Source organism: Simochromis diagramma, unplaced genomic scaffold, assembly GCF_900408965.1.
Source record: "Simochromis diagramma unplaced genomic scaffold, fSimDia1.1 OVJJ01000302.1, whole genome shotgun sequence".
NCBI lineage: Eukaryota > Metazoa > Chordata > Actinopteri > Cichliformes > Cichlidae > Simochromis > Simochromis diagramma.
In genome coordinates this window covers 12,712,934-12,729,882 of record NW_024386792.1, presented here as the reverse complement: position 1 = coordinate 12,729,882, position 16,949 = coordinate 12,712,934, and the positions used below count along the sequence as shown (strand labels likewise).

Genomic DNA, 16,949 nt, shown 5'->3' with positions numbered 1-16,949 from the left:
AGCGAAACTCAGAACACAGATCCTGCATGGCTGTTGGTGAAAATGATGAAACAGCAATGTGTTCCGCTGTAAGTTAGTGAGTCATGAGAGCGAGAAAAACAAATGTGTGGTTGATCTGATATGCACACCTTAAAATCTGCCTGCTGGGTATCCGTGTGCGGGGTGTCTGCGAGCACCGCTGGTGACATGCAGCTGCAACAATAACTACAAACATGCAAAAAGATGGAGCCTCTATCTCAAACCACATTTCTTGAAGCTACTCTAAATGAACTGCAGACTTGTGCCTCATGGGCGTAATTACCCTATCTCACAAAACCGATAGAAAGATATTCGAGAACAGCGATGCAAATAGTCTGATACTTAACTGTGAAAAGTTGGGGGTTTTTTGGTGAGGGGGGGTTAAATGATAAAGTCCTAATATGCAGGACCAAAATTTTCTCTGTGAGTTGTATTAATGTTTTTGATCAGGATTAAAGAAACTAAAGAGGGTCCGAAAAAAATAACATATGCGACCCTTTTAAAATTATTTCTTAATGGCTTAAATCAAAAGGTAACTCATTAATGTAGAATGCTTAACAGAGGTCAGACAAGTCAACAGCAGCATGGGCTGTCCCAACACTCTGGCTGGGCTCACTTCCACCTCTTGGCTCAAACTCAAAAGGTGTCAACCGACCACGTACACCAAATACTTGTTGCAAATCATGCAAAGAATATTCACGGGGAAAATGAAAATATTACGCTGTTACTCACCAGCTCAGGCTTGCCCGCTTGATGATATTATAAGTCCAACACAGTGGGAAAGCTGAATTACACAAAATAGAAAAGTTAAAAAAAAAAAATGCGGGGAGAAAGAAAAGCGACCCTTCTTCCGGCTCAATCAATTTTATGAAGAGAGCAAGAAGAGTTACAAAAAATGCGACACAAACTCCCCGGGTAGTGTAACTGTACACCTGAGTAGCTTCAGCGCGGAGCTGGCCCCAAAATGTGACAGTCGTCACATGAAGGCTGGACGACGCGTCGTCAAATGTGTGAAACTTTTTACTTTGAAAGAAAATAAAGTCCTCGTCAAACAGAAAGCGCTTGAAAAAGTGAAAGAGTCCTGCCTTTCGGCGCTCTCCTGCGCTTCCAAACCCGCTTTTTTGGAGTGTATGCGTGTGTGAGGAGGACCAGAGTCGGTCTGTCCGGCGGTTACCTGACTCCAGTCATTACCGTGAGGCCAGCCCTCCTCACAACAGCAGCTGCCGCCTCATGTTTCCTGGTATTGTCGCTCTGAGTGGCTGCAAAACCGACAAACAGCTTTCCTCAAAAGCAACAGGTTGAGATGCTTTCCTCTTTTATTTGCCGAGGACTGAGCTGTGACCTGCGGCTCTGGCTCTGATCCGTTACATTAACATAAGAGTAACGGCGAAAACTCCAGTTACTGTAGTATTTACTTTTCTTTGCGTTTCCTTGTAGCTGTGTAGCTGCACTGTATTAAACCAAGTCTCAATGCTTGTTTCTCGTAGGTGTGCAAGGCCAAGTCGTTTAAAAGGTATGACCATCACGAAAGTCTAACCAGGGTATGAACAAAAATATAATTATCATTATTAGCATCCCTTTCAGTTTCAGTTTCATTAGTGGCAAAATTAATATGCATGATTTTTTTTCTCTCTCTCTTTCTTATGTGTGCAGAGGTGGATGCTATCTGATTTGAACCCGCTGTTAGATCTGCAATACATTTACCCAGTGGCAGCCCCATCTAACACAGCTAGCCCAGCTTCCTGTCTGTTTTCAAAGGAAAAGAAGCTTATTAAAAATAACCGAACTCAGAGCAATTATAACACTTCAGAGGACTGCGCAGTAAAAGTGCAGCTAATTGCATGTAATTAGGTAGCCTATATATTGTGATCCAGCTTTATGATTATTTGTGATGCTGTTCAGCTCCTTTGTGTTATGCTGACAGGTGTTTATATTATTTTGACCAGTCTCACACCTCTAGCTGTGAGCTAAGTGGGTGGTATATATTGGATTGCCCAATATGTAGCTGTAAAATTAATAGACTGTAACTGCTCAGGGCTGCATTAAGCTATGCGTGTATTTATTATTTATATAGGATGGGAGCCAGGGATTAGTTTATAAAGTGTGACCCGTGGGTCATCTGCCTAAATGCTCCTGAGTGTCTGATGTAAACAGGTGCCTGAAATCAACTAATTCAGCTGCATTCTGGTTGCTTGATGGAAACACGAGAGGCTGTTTGGAATATTAATAAGCAAATGAGACAAGGGTAATGTAGGAGTGGGTTGCACATTTATTTGGAATAGCTAATGTGTCATGTCCCTAACCTTTATTTTTCTGTTTGCAATATTTTAAAAAGCAGGGGGGAAAGACACAAAGAAGAATTTCTTGTTGCCTTTGTTAGTAATTTTGCTTGTTTTGTGAACATATTAAAGCCTAACAAACTCTGCATCTACTTTTAAATTACTCTTCAAAGCTTACTTTAACCAAAAGTTGTTTTTAAATAAATAATACAATATTATTTCTTTATCATCCATTTCTTCTTATCGTTAATTAATTCATTACTTAGCCTACCTCTCATAGTCTGTCTGTCCAGGTTTTATGCCGTGCTTTCATATATTGTTATTTTAACTGTGTTTGCTTTTCTTTTTGAGTTTGGATTGTGATCTATTGTCCTGCTTTCTGTACAGCACTTTGTAACCACACTGTTTTGAACAGTGCCCCACAAACAAAGCCTCATTGCTACTGGTAATCATTCAGGCTCTTGTGCAGAAAAATGAATGTTGAGATGCAGATGAATAGTAGAGAATATATATGCTTGTGTTATGATATATTGCCTCATATCAAGGAAAAAGGGTGAAAAGCAGTCACGGTTATACCATTCTGAAGTCCTAATCTCAGACAGTGTCACACACCCCTTTTTATATATCAGCTTTCCAGATAAAGAAGCTCAGTATGTCTCTGCACTGTCGGCAAGCAGCTAGGCTGTCCTTGTGTCTACCAAGGAGCCAAAACACCAGGCACCACAAGAAAGCCAAGGTCATCATCCTAAAAGCTCCATTAAGACTAATTTCGTTTAACCTCCAAAAATCTAATGCACTATCATCTTCACAGTCACCAGATCTGTGTGTTAATTTGGACAGAATCTATTTCAAGGTGTACTTTTGGTGAGCTGGTAGGCACTGGGCCCAAAATCCTTACTAAAGTTGTTTTCATATGTGCCCTGCAGCAGATTTTTCTAGACATTATTAAGAGGAAGTGCATGGGAAAACACTAATGTCTGACTCAGGGAGACTGCCCATTAATCAGTCTTTAACCTGCCAGTTCCCTAGTACAAAATACATGTGAGTCCAGTTGTGCAAAGTTGGGCCGATAGTGCCTTTAGTCCAGTAAATTTACAGCTACTGAGTAGTTGTCTGGCCTCCTGTACTCCCATTGCTCATTGCAACTCAACGATGTATTCCCATTAGCTGACGCAATCTAGCTCCGGCTCTTTGTCACATGTGAGAAAGGACAGCTTCAGACAGTGTCTTGACCTGATTCACATGACATTATCGATGGTTCACGTGTGGAAAAAGTCTCAGGGCACTTTATATCAGTGATAAAATAATTTTATGAGTGACAGAAAGGACAGACCAAAGGCGCTATTCAGCTACTCTATAGACCCATGAAATAAAACTAGGCCAAGCTATTTTTATGTATCATTACAGCTTAGTCATATTTCATTTATACTACATATACTTCATCCTCATTTTCCCGCCATTAATTGCTTTTTTAATTTTCCCAAATGTAGGGTATGAACCCCTGATGTCCAAGCGTAACAAGTTCTTTAGAGATGTATTTTAGCCTCATGAATCACAGCTTAGCTGACCTGTGCTGTCTCTTCTTTATAATCCCATTTTGCTTAAAATCTGATTAATTCTTTATATCTGAAAGTCCCTACCATGGCAGTTTGAAGTAAGAATGTCCTTGGCTGTGATCCCCTACAGTGATATTATATGAAATGAGCGCATCCACTGACTCGGCCTACTTCTAATTCCCCAAGATACAGTTTTCACACCACACCAGAGAGAGAGAGAGCGGGAGCACGCAGGCTAAAATCATATAGATAACAATACAGCAACTAGTCCTTTGTCTGTGTTTGTAGGGGAGGTATTTGGCAGGGTAGCAGCGTTTCTTTAACAATACTGCATGCACAGGCTTTTTGTACCTTTGTGTTCACGTGTAGAAGTACCAGCACGGCTCTTTGTTTGCCTGCATCTGTTTTAATAGCATAGTTTGAAAAAAGCGCTGTTCTTGTCCGCGTGCTTATGTAAACACAATACAAATGTAAAGAGGAAGTGGGAACACTGGTTTCTAATGGGCGGTTTACTGACAGGGTTTTGTGGTTTTTAAGAGACAGAATTATCTCAGTGAGGTTCAGTCAGGTTGTTTGCCGTGTAGGTGTTCTCACACATAATCAGGTAAACAGGTACTTTCCACAGTTGTAGCAAACAGCACGAAATAATACACTTCATTCATACATTTTTGGCAATCCAGCATCACACAAACAACTGTAGTAGGAGAGTAGGAGACTTTGTTTTTACATGCACCCTGGTCATCAGATGCTCTGTATCTAGAAAACATTGGGGTTGCGGTTCATTGGTGAAAACACCTTGTGTCTTCTAACAAACCAGTGTGAGCACAGTTGTTAAGGCAAACATTAACAGGGCAGACGCTTGTCAGCACAAAGGTAAAACCTGGGGCTGAAAACAGTGCTGACATAAGATGTGACAGTGAAGGAGTAAATCTTTGGACTTCATCTGGTGCTTGCAAACAATTGTGTGTGTGTTTATGTGTGTGTTTTCAGGCATTTAAGTAATGTTAAGCTTCACCTTTATTCACCATCACCGGTATTCAAACAGTCATGTGATCCACTTGTGATGTAAATGTTGATTAGGCTATCAGCATCACATGACTGTTTTTACATTACTTCCATGCCTGAAAAGTCCTTTCTAGTGCAAACCTGTGACCTGTGAAGATTTAGATTCTGCCACTCTCTAATAAAACATTAGCTGCAAACTTAATAAAGATTTGTGAAGTCTATTGTAAACACAAAGCTGTAGTTCCTATAGATGGGGCTATAAGGAGTGTGTTCAAAATGACTGTAAAGATGATAAGTGTACTGCATGTGTTTCTGTTTGTGTGCATGTCCACTGCACTTGTGTGTCTCAGTGTTTGCAGGCTACACACGCCCACCTCTGTGTGCTTGCTCTATTTAAAGAGCTCTGCAGTGTCTTACCTTGCTTGTTTTGCCCTTGACTTTGTCAACTTTTCGTGCTTTTTCTGTTCTTAGAAAGCGTGATGCAATCTAAGTTAGTCAGACATACATCGTGGTATTAGACCAGACGGGCATATCTAAAAGCATCAGCTGTCGTAGAAGAGATATTACAGAAAAATGTACACCTGCAGTGTTTGGGCTAAAGTGATGGGATGGAAAAAGTAGCTCTCCTTTGGGAGGTTATAAAAGACAGATATTAATGTAGTCACAAAAAATACTGCAGTTCTTATGATGTCCTCGCAGGAAGCAGGTGCTGTGGTGACAGGAAATTTGTATCTGTGCAAAAAAAAAATCCACTTATCCTTATTTTTTTTTATTCAGATTTATTAGCTGTGCAGTTATTGATATGATTTTCTTTTATTATTTTTTCATGCCCAACACTTTTTTGTTGCTTCCGAGAGCAGTGAGTTAGGCTAGTTGCTAAAGTGTTTTTTTTTTCCTGTGTGTTTTACAAGTGGTGTCATTAAGGCAAGGTCATTATTAAGGGGCACTTGTTGAATCTACATTGCGTTTGTGCTGTAAAGCATAAACGTTTCTGCGTATTCACATTTCTTTCCTTGATATACCATTCAATGAATGTATTAAGTTACCATGGGAACCATGACATCTGTGACACCACGTGATATTATCTCTGATTTTCAGAAAAAAAGAAACACACTTTACCACATGTGGTCCGTTGTCCCTCTCCAGCTGTGAATGATTCGTTTGAGTGCATTAGAAAGGTGGGTGGCTTCCTGTTAACGACGGAGATGTATTCAAAAAACTGTGTTAGCAATAGGGATGCCAAACACCTTTACTTATTCTTTTATTCTCTTTAGATTTCATTCATCATAATGCTATAGTCTCAAGATGCAATTTGCTATTATTGCCTCGCTTTTATATATTTAAGAGGGATGCAGATATCGTAAACAAGCTTGGTTTCAGCTTGTCATCTAAGGCTGGGGTTTTGGAAGTAGTGGGTGGAAATTTAAAAGGAAGAGGTTTGAAAAATGGATTGGTAATTTCAGATCAAAAGCTCTCTCAATCTCTCTGAGATTATGTTTTTGTTGTTGTTGTTGTTGTTGTTGTTGTTGTTGTGTGTGTGTGTGTGTGTGTGTGTGTGTGTGTGTGTGTGCCTTACAAGGACTAAAAACACTTACATATATATCTATGTAAGTGTTGTTTTGTTTTTATCTAAGTTAGAGTGGGTTGGAGCCCCAGAGGAAGCCCACATAGCCACAACAAAATCAGCAAATTCTATCAACAACAAAACGAAACTTAGAACACAAATTTTGTTACAGTGCATTTAGAAAAGGTTATGATTTTAGGTGTTTTTTTGTTGTTTGGTTTTGTATGTGCATGTGTGTGTTTGTACTAATATGTATGATTGAAATATGAATTATCGGAGTTCCTTCTGTTTCAGAGCTCTGTGTGTCTGTGAATGCAACAACAATCTTTTTTTCTTGTCTTTGTCATTTTTTTCTTTGCAGTCAATGTGAAGCCGCAGCTGTATGATGTGCCAGTAGTCCGAATGCATCTTCAGTGGATGCCACGTCCTCTGTCAGTGTGAACAGCCAGCCAAGACAAGACACTACAGCATAAAGAAGTAAAGTATAAGCTCACAATATAATCTGTGCAGGCTACGTCCACCCATTGATGAATGTAATTGCGATGCCTTTATGAGACAAAGAAGTACAGACCTGTGCAACAGTGCTGCCTGGTTATTTCACAGTGGTCCAACAGTTCAGCCTCTGCAGCATGTCTAAATATTTACCAAAGGTTACCAGCACATCAACATGTATATGCATGCGCGGCCACAGAAATGCACAAGGTTTCGTTTTAGCCCTGAGGGAGGCAGAATTTATTAAAAATTATGCAGTGTGCTCTTACGTACATACAATAGCCCAGAAAGCTGCCCGTGAACTTTCACCTGAAGGCCCGTGACCTACATTGAAGCGTGTGGGGGATGCATCCCACTTTTCCGCTTGACGATGCATCATTAACCTACTTCTGACTGTCCAAAGTCAAGTCCCTGCAGCTCACCTGAACCCACCGTTGAATTTAGATACATAAGCACACACACACACACACGCACACATACGAAATGGCACCATACCATTAGTTAATTTTTTTTCTCCATTGCTTTGGCTTTCCACTTTACCATAATTACACAACACACAACAGTACACTCGCTCTCACAGAGTACATGATGTCTTCCTGTGTCAAAGTGGTTTCCTAGGGTACTAAAGTGCACAGCATCTACCATTTTAGCCACTGTGTTGCTTGACACACATACAGTCCCTCCTTCTCTCTTTATCTAATGCTCTCTCTCTCTCTCTCTCTCTTGCTCTCTCTCTCTCTGCTCTCTCTCTCTCTCATACACATTCTGGCTGCTTTCTACTCTCAGTCTCCACTCCTGCGTTCTCATTCTCTTGTTCCCTCTTCCAACTCTGTTTTTTCTTCTTCTCCTCTTTGCTTCTCCTCCTCCTCTTCTTCCTCTTCCACACACGCATACAGATGCACACACACATTTTCTCTCTCGCTTTCTTTCTCTCCCTCTCCTCATATCCACCGGCAACTGAGCAGGCTCCCTCACCAAGCCCATGGATCCCTTCACTTGACTAATTAGCCTTGAAGTGCTGTTGAAGATCATCATATTTAGCTTAGTGACCTAGCGGCAGAGTGCAGACAGATATAGACTTGGCTGGCTGGAGGCAGAGTGCCTGGCAGCGGGCAAGCTCTCTATCTCTCTCTATTCACACTCACCGCCGAGGGCTTCTCAGTGGCGGAGCGGCGGAAGTGAGGGGCGTTTTTGCTTTGAAAGAGACGAGAAGGGGAAAAGAGAAAGAAGCGGAGCTGAGACCACAACAAAACCTCAGAATGGAAGTCCGCTGCAGGAGCACAACCTCCTAGAGACAGAAACTGTGAGGTGGCAGCCGTTACTTTGCAGCAGCACTGCTTCCAACAAAAAGACATAGAAGGTGAGACTTTTTCAAACCAGTTACTGCTGTGTTTTTTTCTTCTGGCTCTTTTGGGAAACATTTTGTTCCTAAATTTGCGTGAGTGTGGGGGTGTGTGTGTGTGTGCAAGAGAGTGCGAAAAGGAAAAAGTGTGAGTGCAGATGTGCATCAGTGTGACCCACATTGTTGAACCTGAGGAGCAGCACAGCAGGAATTCTCTGTAGGATGTCTCTCTCCCCTCTCTCTCCTTCTCTCTCCTCTTATCTCTCTTCTCCTCTCCTTCTCTCTCTCTCTCACACACACACACACACACACACACAGACTCGCACGCAGCTGTGTGACACCACTTGTTGGACTGACATCCAAACTGACATGCTATGAATATTGAAATACTGGTCAGTTGTATGCGTGCACGCATTAGCCCGTGCACACATTTGCATGAATATCAGCCGGCGCAAATGTGTGAATGCACCTGTGCATGTGTGAGATAGTGACTAACTCTTTTTGTGCTGTGCTACCAATGCAAGGCTTAAGGGTGAAAAAAATCATTGTGAGCAACATGGACAGCAACACAAAAGACAATCAGACACAGCTGCCTTATGCCTGATTGCTTCTCACTGCTTTGGAAGATGGGAACATAAAAGAAGACCCAAATACAGTATTTACAGCATGCAGCCCCCTGTGTGGGAATGTATGCATATACAATACACAGTCTTTTGATCTCCTGCCATAACCTAAACAATCTTGTCTTTCATGCTCTGAAGCAGAACCTTACAGTGGAATAGTGTTTAATTAATGAAGCAGACAGGTGGCCTTGAAATTAAAGAATCAAATACATTTATATGAACCACAGCATGAATACTTATGTCCGTTTCTTCATTAAGCGTACATGTCTGAAGGAAATTCTTGAATATTATAAGAATTTTTGGTCATTAACAAGCCTCATTCAGGTCTATAAATAGCGGGACATGATGTTTGATAACTGCAGAGGAACCACTGATTCTTTAAGTTTGTGCACAATGTCACCTGAGGGTGATTTTTGCCCAAATTGGGATTTTTAATTTAGAAATCTTCCATGTTTAAAGTGACAAAAATATAATTTTTTCACTCCTTTCACAGCATAAGATGATTATATAAAAAAATAAGTTCCTTAAATCTTATCTTGTTGCTGCCTCAGAAGTCAGAAAAAGCTTTGATAGCATATATGTATGAGCTTAAATTATCTGCTAGGGGAAAAAAAGCTGTTAAAGATGAGAGAAGATCTAAATGAATTCCGGGTTGTCAGAGTATTACATCTTTAATTCTTTCTTTATTAATGCATATATTGTATCTCTACTATGCATACTATGACAGCGTTTAACTGCCGTGCTCCTGTTCGTCATGCAAATGTGCACTTTGAATCGCCGTCACGAATAACAAGATGGTGAATTTTTAGTGTTTGTGTAAACAGGAATGAATCATTTACCTTGTTTTTACTCTTATTTTATTTTTAATCTGGCTTCTATCATTTTAGGATGTGACTGATAGGGGGTCAAGTGCACAACGAATGCATGGACACACTCCAAACTTGTGAAGTGCCTTCCTTCTCCTCTCACCCATAATGACCATTGATTGGGGAAAGGGCTGACAAGGCAGCAGAGACTCTCACTAAGCCATAAAGTCAGCAAGATAATTGTTGTCAGGGAGATCGGGGAGGGGGCTAAGCTCGATATCTGAGAGGAAAACCAATTGGTTTGCGAGTGAGTAAAATTATATTGAAGATTGCTGAAGCCTTTTGCTTTATGATTGATAATATCAGGATTTCACAGTTCTTGAAAAATGCATTTACTGTGTTAATCAGAGGATATATTGGAAAGCCTTTTGAGGCTCTCCTAAACTTAAAAGAGTAGTAGCTGTCATTATTTAGCATGAGCGCAGTCATTTGCATGTCACAAACCCCTGAGCAACTCATAAGCTACTCTTCTTACTCTGACTTTTATCACCATCTCCCCCCCTTACCACCTCTTCTCAGTTTGGGGACTGGATCTGTTTTTCTTCAGCGTGTACCTGTTATCCCTCAGTCACTATAATTTCCCGTTGCTGAGTCTGCTGGCTTTCACCCCACCCGCTTGATTTCTGAAGAGTTTCCGAACGTCTGCATCAGGACTTTGTCTCGCTCTTATCTCTTACTGTCAGGCTTTTGTTTTTGATCATCGCTCCTCTGTTTCCACTCTACTTCTCCTCCTTTCAACCTCATTTCCCCTCCAATTCTTTTGATTGCCTACCCATACTGGTTTGTGTGCGTGTGTGTACCTGTGTGCATTTTTGATGTGTCATGCAGAGTGTCTTTACAGGCATCCTGACAATTTGGTGAGTGAGCTGGTGTGGATGTATACAACTGTGGTTGTGTGTTTGCTTTGGAATAATCTTTTTGTATTCTTACTGATGATAGATAATAAATGGTTTTCCTCTTTGTGCTCAGACATGATTATCTATGAAAATATGAAGCTGTTTCAAAGGGGCCAATTTATTAATGGATAGATGTCACATTGTGAGCATCAGGCAAAAAGTGTCCTCATTATAGTTAATGATCTTAAGTAGTACAACACTTGGTGCCTCTATTGTTCACCGTGAAGATTTAGTCCCAGAAAAGCGTTACCATATCTTTAAAGAAACACATCACCGAGCTGATGAAGTGATAGCGAGTGAAGCTTTCTCTTATGCTAGGAGAAGCGGTGCTCTAACAAGATGAGTTGTGAGAAAACCTTTCCTCAATTATATTTAGGAGTTTTCAGGTCCATTTTTTTCATTATTAAATGAAGAAGAATATACTTTGAAAAAATCCCCCCTAAAAACTCACCATGGGAAATGTCAGGGGGGTTGTGTTTTAGGTCAAATGAAAAATTACTAGTCTGCCAAGGAGATGATTGGTGGTTGTTTGCCAGTTTGTAATCAAGATTATTCAAAACTGCATGAAAATTTTAGAAGAGGCGGGGCTGGGATCGACAACAAAGTGATTTCTGGAGTTGATTAATGATTTATTATCTTTACGAGACAGGGCAGCTTATATATTTTCATGTGATGTATATTTTCTCAAATAAATATCATAATTAAATAAGAGACATTAGAATACACTTTCTTGTATGTCTTCAAGAAAACATCATACTCTTATCACAGTCCAAATATCCTTCTGCACCCAGGGTCTCAATTCATGCATGGTGCAGAGGCATTTTCAGCCTTGACTGTAAGCAGTGAAGACTGAAACTGCTGCAGAAGAAGATGTGCGTAAAAAACACTTTGATATTGACTTGGTAAAGGTAGGTTCAATCTACTTTATATACCACAGAGTTAATCAACAATTTTATATCTTAATTTATTAGTTATATATTCTACAAAATAAGTACTCACTTTTAGGCAAGTAAGTGTCCACCTATCCATTTTTATCTGTTTATCCAATTCAGGGTTGCATGGGGGCAACAACCTGGGAGCCTATCCCAGGGTGAGACGCAGGATCACCAGTCTATCACAAGGCTAACACATAGAGACAGATAACCATCCCCACTCACATTTACATCCATGGCCAAGTTAGAAACACCTGTTAACCTAACCACATGCATGTCTTTAGACCGTGGCAGTAGCCAGAGATAACCCACAGAGACATGGGGCGAACACAGAAACCCCACACAGAAAAGCAGACTGGATTTGACCTTTCTCGCTGTGAGATAACAGTTTAATCATCACACTAGTAAATGAAGGAAATTTAAAAACAACTAAACATCCTATCTCATAGAACTATAAAGCAGCATAAATTGATCATGCAAATACACCACTGTATAAAAGTCTTGTGTCGCTTGTCATTTCTTTATATTTTGCCAGGAAAATGGAAAATGGTGCATTTATTCAAATGTAGAAATATAAATGAAATACAGTAAATAGTACAAAACAGAGTTTCTACAATTCTAATGAGCTTGAAAGTCAATATTTAATATGAAAACAGCCTGAACTGTCTTAAACAAGCTTTCCCTGAGACTATTTAAAGAAATAAGAAGAAAGATCTTGAGGCTTCTTTAAGGAGATTCAAAGCTCTTCTTTGGATGCTGGCTGCCTTTTGTTCTGCTCTCTGTCAAGGCAATCCCACACTGATTCAATAATGTTGAGGTCCGGGCTCTGGGGAGGCCAGTCTATGACTGATAGTGGTCCAGTGTTTGGTTTTCTATCCAGTATCTGTTCGCGATCATTGATGTGATGAAAGATGATGTCAATCGGGCACTTTTCAGATGGTATTTCATGGTAGATCACAATCTGACAGTACTTTCTTAAATTTTGACAAGACAAACACCACTGGCTTAAATGCAGCCCCAAACCTTAACAGTCTCCACCATGTTTTGCAGATGGCTATAGACAGTCACTGCTGTATCGTTCTCCTAACCTCCTCCATACAACAGTGATTTAAAACAAAAATTTGGATCCATCACTTCATAGGATGCCACTGATTTTCAATCCAGTTTGTGTTTATTTGGCATCCCTCATCCATTCTCCTTGTTTCACTTTCTTAAGAATGGCTTCTTGACAGCCATCTCACCACTAAGACCTTTTCTCAAGATATGCCAGGTTTTCAGCTAATAGCTATTTCAAAATCACCTTGTTGGTGCAAAAATACTGTTTATGGCTGTGTTATCCCAGGTATTTTTATAGAATCAATTAAAGAAACAAATTAAAGTGTCAAACAGTAAAATGTACATTTGTTTCTTTGCAAAGTTGTCTGTAGACACAACACAGGTTCACCCTCTGAGTTAGGTGCCTTTTTTAAGCTTGAATGATTCATAGGTGAGTGTAAGTAGCTTAGCAAAAAAGGGTCAGTGGCAAAGTTATAAAATGCACGAGAACTATTGTTATTAGAGGCAAAGTAAAGAGAAATGAGAGGGTAGCTCAAAAGGTTTGCACAACACTAGATCTGAACTGAACTTCAGCAGCATGCAGTGCTTTTTAAATGTATTTTGCTGTGTTTGAACATTGCTTCATTGTAAAGTTTATTGCAGTCTGATTGTTCAGCATTCTCCGAACAAAAACAGCATAAAAACGATTTTTCTAGCATGCTGACCTCTTTTTCTATGAGTAAGGCCTTGCAGAGGTTTTCTCTAGCATATTTTAAAACAAATATATTTGAAACCATCACAGGATGTAGTGATACACAAAAAACTGTACAACAATCTGCTACACAGGCTATACAGGCTTTTCCACTCACACACAGTCCACTCTATGATTGGCACTATATTAACTACCACTTTTTATTGCCCAGAACTATTTAGTGACTCATATTAGGTACAAAGTTGAAGAAAGTGACCAAACTGAAGTGTCAGTCTCTTTGATGGGTTTCTTTTTTGCAAATACAACATTTCAAATCAATTATTAACCACTGCCAAAGCTTAATATTGACTCTGATTCTGTCCAAAATCTCCTCAATACACGTGAGACAACGTGAGGTCAGTGTGTATACAAATAGTCAGCGTAAGCCAAACATTCAGGCTTCAAACTGCTCTAAACACTCAGTTTCAGATCATTTTCTCTACTCTTGGTTCTGTATGATGACAGTGAGAGGCAATATTGCCACAGTGCTCAGAGCCACAGTCCTGGCTATAAAGAACTGGACCCTCATCTACCTGCTGTTCAAACCTATTTGTTTGCAGGGGGCAGCCAGTCAGTGGAAAGCAGTGAGGTGAGGAGCTAAAGCAGCTTCTTTCAGACAGTGGATGAAGCGAGTAGCCGCACAAAGGCTCAGTATAAGGATTAGTTCAACACTATAAATCCAGTAGACTGAAGCTTTACAGAGACTTTTTCTTTTCCCCAACAGATGATGGACAGTCGCCTGTCAGCACAGGAGAGGACAATGAGGAACCTTCCTGCAGACAGAGGCTTTCAGAAAACCAGCACCTACATCGTGCCCTGCTTCCTCTTTGTGGAGGTGAGTGTGACTGTTAAGGCACATTTTCTTCAACATTTCAGCGCTTTGGTCCCTGCTGTGCTCATCAGGCTTAACTCACAACAGGACATTTCAGCTTGATTTGGCCCGAACATCATTTGGAAGCTATAACTGAAAGAAATCTACAGCAATCTAAAGTCTCCGAGGTTTAATGTGTTTTGTGCTGTGGAACAAAATGATGTGCTGTGTAGCAAGCACAGCAGAAATAAAAAAAAAAATGTTTTAAATTCAGCTGTGTATTTAGGTCTTGTTGGAAATTTTAGAAACCTCTGTAAGTTGGAGTCACACAGAGCAAACGGATGGAGACATAAAAGCACATTTTACAGCCGTCTGCTGGTGGATGTTCTCTTCGCTTTCTATTCCCTCACTCCTGCATCGCTTTCTGCAATCTCTTCCTGTGTTTCTCATGGTGGATGAAGAGCAAAATGTGTCCCTTGGGGAAAAAACGCATGAATTGGCTGAACCACTTTTCAATTCAGTGACTCTCGAAGGAAGTGATTGATTTTGATTAACTGTCACAAATGGGTAATTACCCCCTCGTCCATGAGTCCGTTTAGTGATAACATTCAGCACAAGGGTGAAGGGATCTGTCACAAAGACCTTTTCCCTCATATGTTCCTGCTCTTCCCACAACTCTTCTTCTTTCCCTGTAATCCCTAAATGACCCGGTGAAGCTCTCATGGATCAAGCTGCATTTCCTAATTAATTGGCCTGATTAAGAACGGAAACCCAATTAGCCTGTGCTACTGTTAACATGCTCCAAGCCTGAGGATCCTCAGAGTTACAGCAGAAATAGCAAAATATGCAAAATTAGCACTTTTTAGCATTAAAATAAGGGTCTTTGCATTTAAATTCAGCCTAGAAATATAATTTCTTACTCTTACATGAGATCAAATGTTAATGTTTAATGTTGATGAAAGCTGTTTAGTCAAGTAGTGCCATAGAGAGCTGACTAGAAATAGAGGTTTTGCAATTGACAATAGTGCCTCCAGTAGGGCCCTGTATCCTAAAAATGATATTCCTAAACAAGTAATGTACATTTTTAAATTGAGGAAAGCATTTTTTTTTTGTGTGCGTGTGTGTCACCAACATATCTTTGATCTTTGTGTTCTTGCTTTCATAGTGTCTCCCCTTTTCAGGAAGCTAACACGAAATCGGGACAGTGTTGGGAAAATCAGGCCCAGACATTGTCCACAGGTTCCCTCTCTCATATGCATCACACAGTAGGCGCTTCGCTGTGTCAGATGTGCTCTCACTACTGGAAATACTCAATTTGGATTTGGCAAGGGGTAGCGCCTGGAGCAAAAGCAAAAGCTGTTTAATGTCTGATCCAACTGATGGGTACTTACTTTCAGCTTTTTGTGCCTAAACGTAATCAAAGGGCAAGTGAAAATGAAAGTAAACGGCAAATTAAAACAGACACTAAAGTAAGTGAAATAATGACAGTCCCTTTAAATGAACCCTAGTCTCACAGATTATGTTGCCACCATTCTGCTTATCCGCCCCCTCATGCAGTCTTTATTGATCTTTTAAATTATAAGGTGTTTTGCCGGAGAGAAAACTGGTTTCTCTTGAAACATCACTGAGAAAGCAATCTAGTTATATGGGAACGTATTTTTATTTGTATTTTTTTGGAGACTGCTTGGCTGTTCAGTCAAGCAAAGAGCTGATGATGTATATGGCCATTTTTCTGATTTACCGACTGAGACAAACTTAAACTGACTATCACTGATGTTGTAAAAAGCTGGTCTCTTTGTGGTATCCATCCATCCTTTTTCTTCCAGTTAGCCAGCTGTCATTGGTTGAGAGGTGGGGTATAGACAGGTCGCCAGTCTATTTCAGTGCTGTGGATTTGCAGTTTAAAAAAAATTAAGCTGACTCTTTCTTTTCTGCACGACCCAACCTCTTCACCTGAATCTCCAAAGGGATTTTCCTCAGCCTTGTGTTTCATCTCTCTATATGTTCAAAAACACAACAACCTCTTGAGATGTGACTATAACTTTTTTTTTATCTGCTCTTTGTGCCTCAGCCAACACACGGAGCCTGCACTGTTTCCACGCACACACCTCAGTTACCTCTGCATCTCTTTATAGCTCAAATATCTCGCGATCCCTCCAGGTTTACACGCGGCCTTAAGCTTGCTTTTATTTTTCATTCATTGCGCTTTAGCATTCGCTCATTCTCGAGATCCTCTTGAGGACATGTTATAATGATTTTCCACCTTTTTAAAAAAATTTTCATAGTGCGTTTGTAATATCTCTAGGCTTGAATCTGTCACAGGTGCTCTTCACCTCCTTCTATATTCTCTTTGATGGTCTCCTGAGTACTGCCCAGTCATTCTTTACCTCTCTGCATCACTCCTATTCAGCACTCAGTCCCTTGAGTAATTACCGTACGTTGTTTGTACCATAGATTTCTCCATTATTCCCCTTTGATTGTAAAGCTTCGTCTCCTCCTCCCACTCAAAAGCCAGTCTGCTATCACAAAGTCTCTATTCTCCTCATTTTTCACCAACACTCTGTCCGTGTTTTCCCGTGAGTGTCCATCGTTTCTTGGTATTTCTTTGTGTCGCTCCTCTTGGTTTTGTTCATTTGCTCCTCCTCAGGATAGATTTTGTCCTCGGTAGACCTTGTCCCCAACCTTACCTCATATCAGAATGGAGACAGGAGGGCATTACGTACCAGGGTGTGAGCACTTCTTCCCATTTTTGCCACCTTATTACCCCATTTCTGAGGAC

General features: G+C 40.4%; 2 protein-coding genes across 8 annotated transcripts in view; one reads left to right on the top strand and one right to left on the bottom strand.

Moving 5' to 3' along the window:
* palm3 (paralemmin 3) overlaps positions 1 to 1,186 on the bottom strand; it is a 31,431-nt gene extending 30,245 nt beyond the window's left edge. For all 4 annotated transcript variants that reach the window (XM_040024611.1, XM_040024610.1, XM_040024612.1 and 1 more), the window contains exon 1: positions 751 to 1,186. The gene's annotated coding sequence lies outside the window, so the exon portion shown is untranslated. The remainder of the gene's footprint in view (positions 1 to 750) is intronic.
* A 6,285-nt stretch (positions 1,187 to 7,471) lies between these two features.
* The window catches only part of LOC120729128 (phospholipid phosphatase-related protein type 2-like), a 57,231-nt gene continuing 47,753 nt past the window's right edge, over positions 7,472 to 16,949 (top strand). The window contains exons 1-2 of one of the 4 annotated variants that reach the window (XM_040024597.1): positions 7,472 to 8,274; positions 14,084 to 14,194. In XM_040024597.1, coding sequence (XP_039880531.1) covers positions 14,084 to 14,194 — 111 coding nt within the window. In that variant the 5' untranslated portion in view covers positions 7,472 to 8,274. The remainder of the gene's footprint in view (positions 8,275 to 14,083; positions 14,195 to 16,949) is intronic. The other 3 variants (XM_040024598.1, XM_040024599.1, XM_040024601.1) reach the window with 3 other exon arrangements.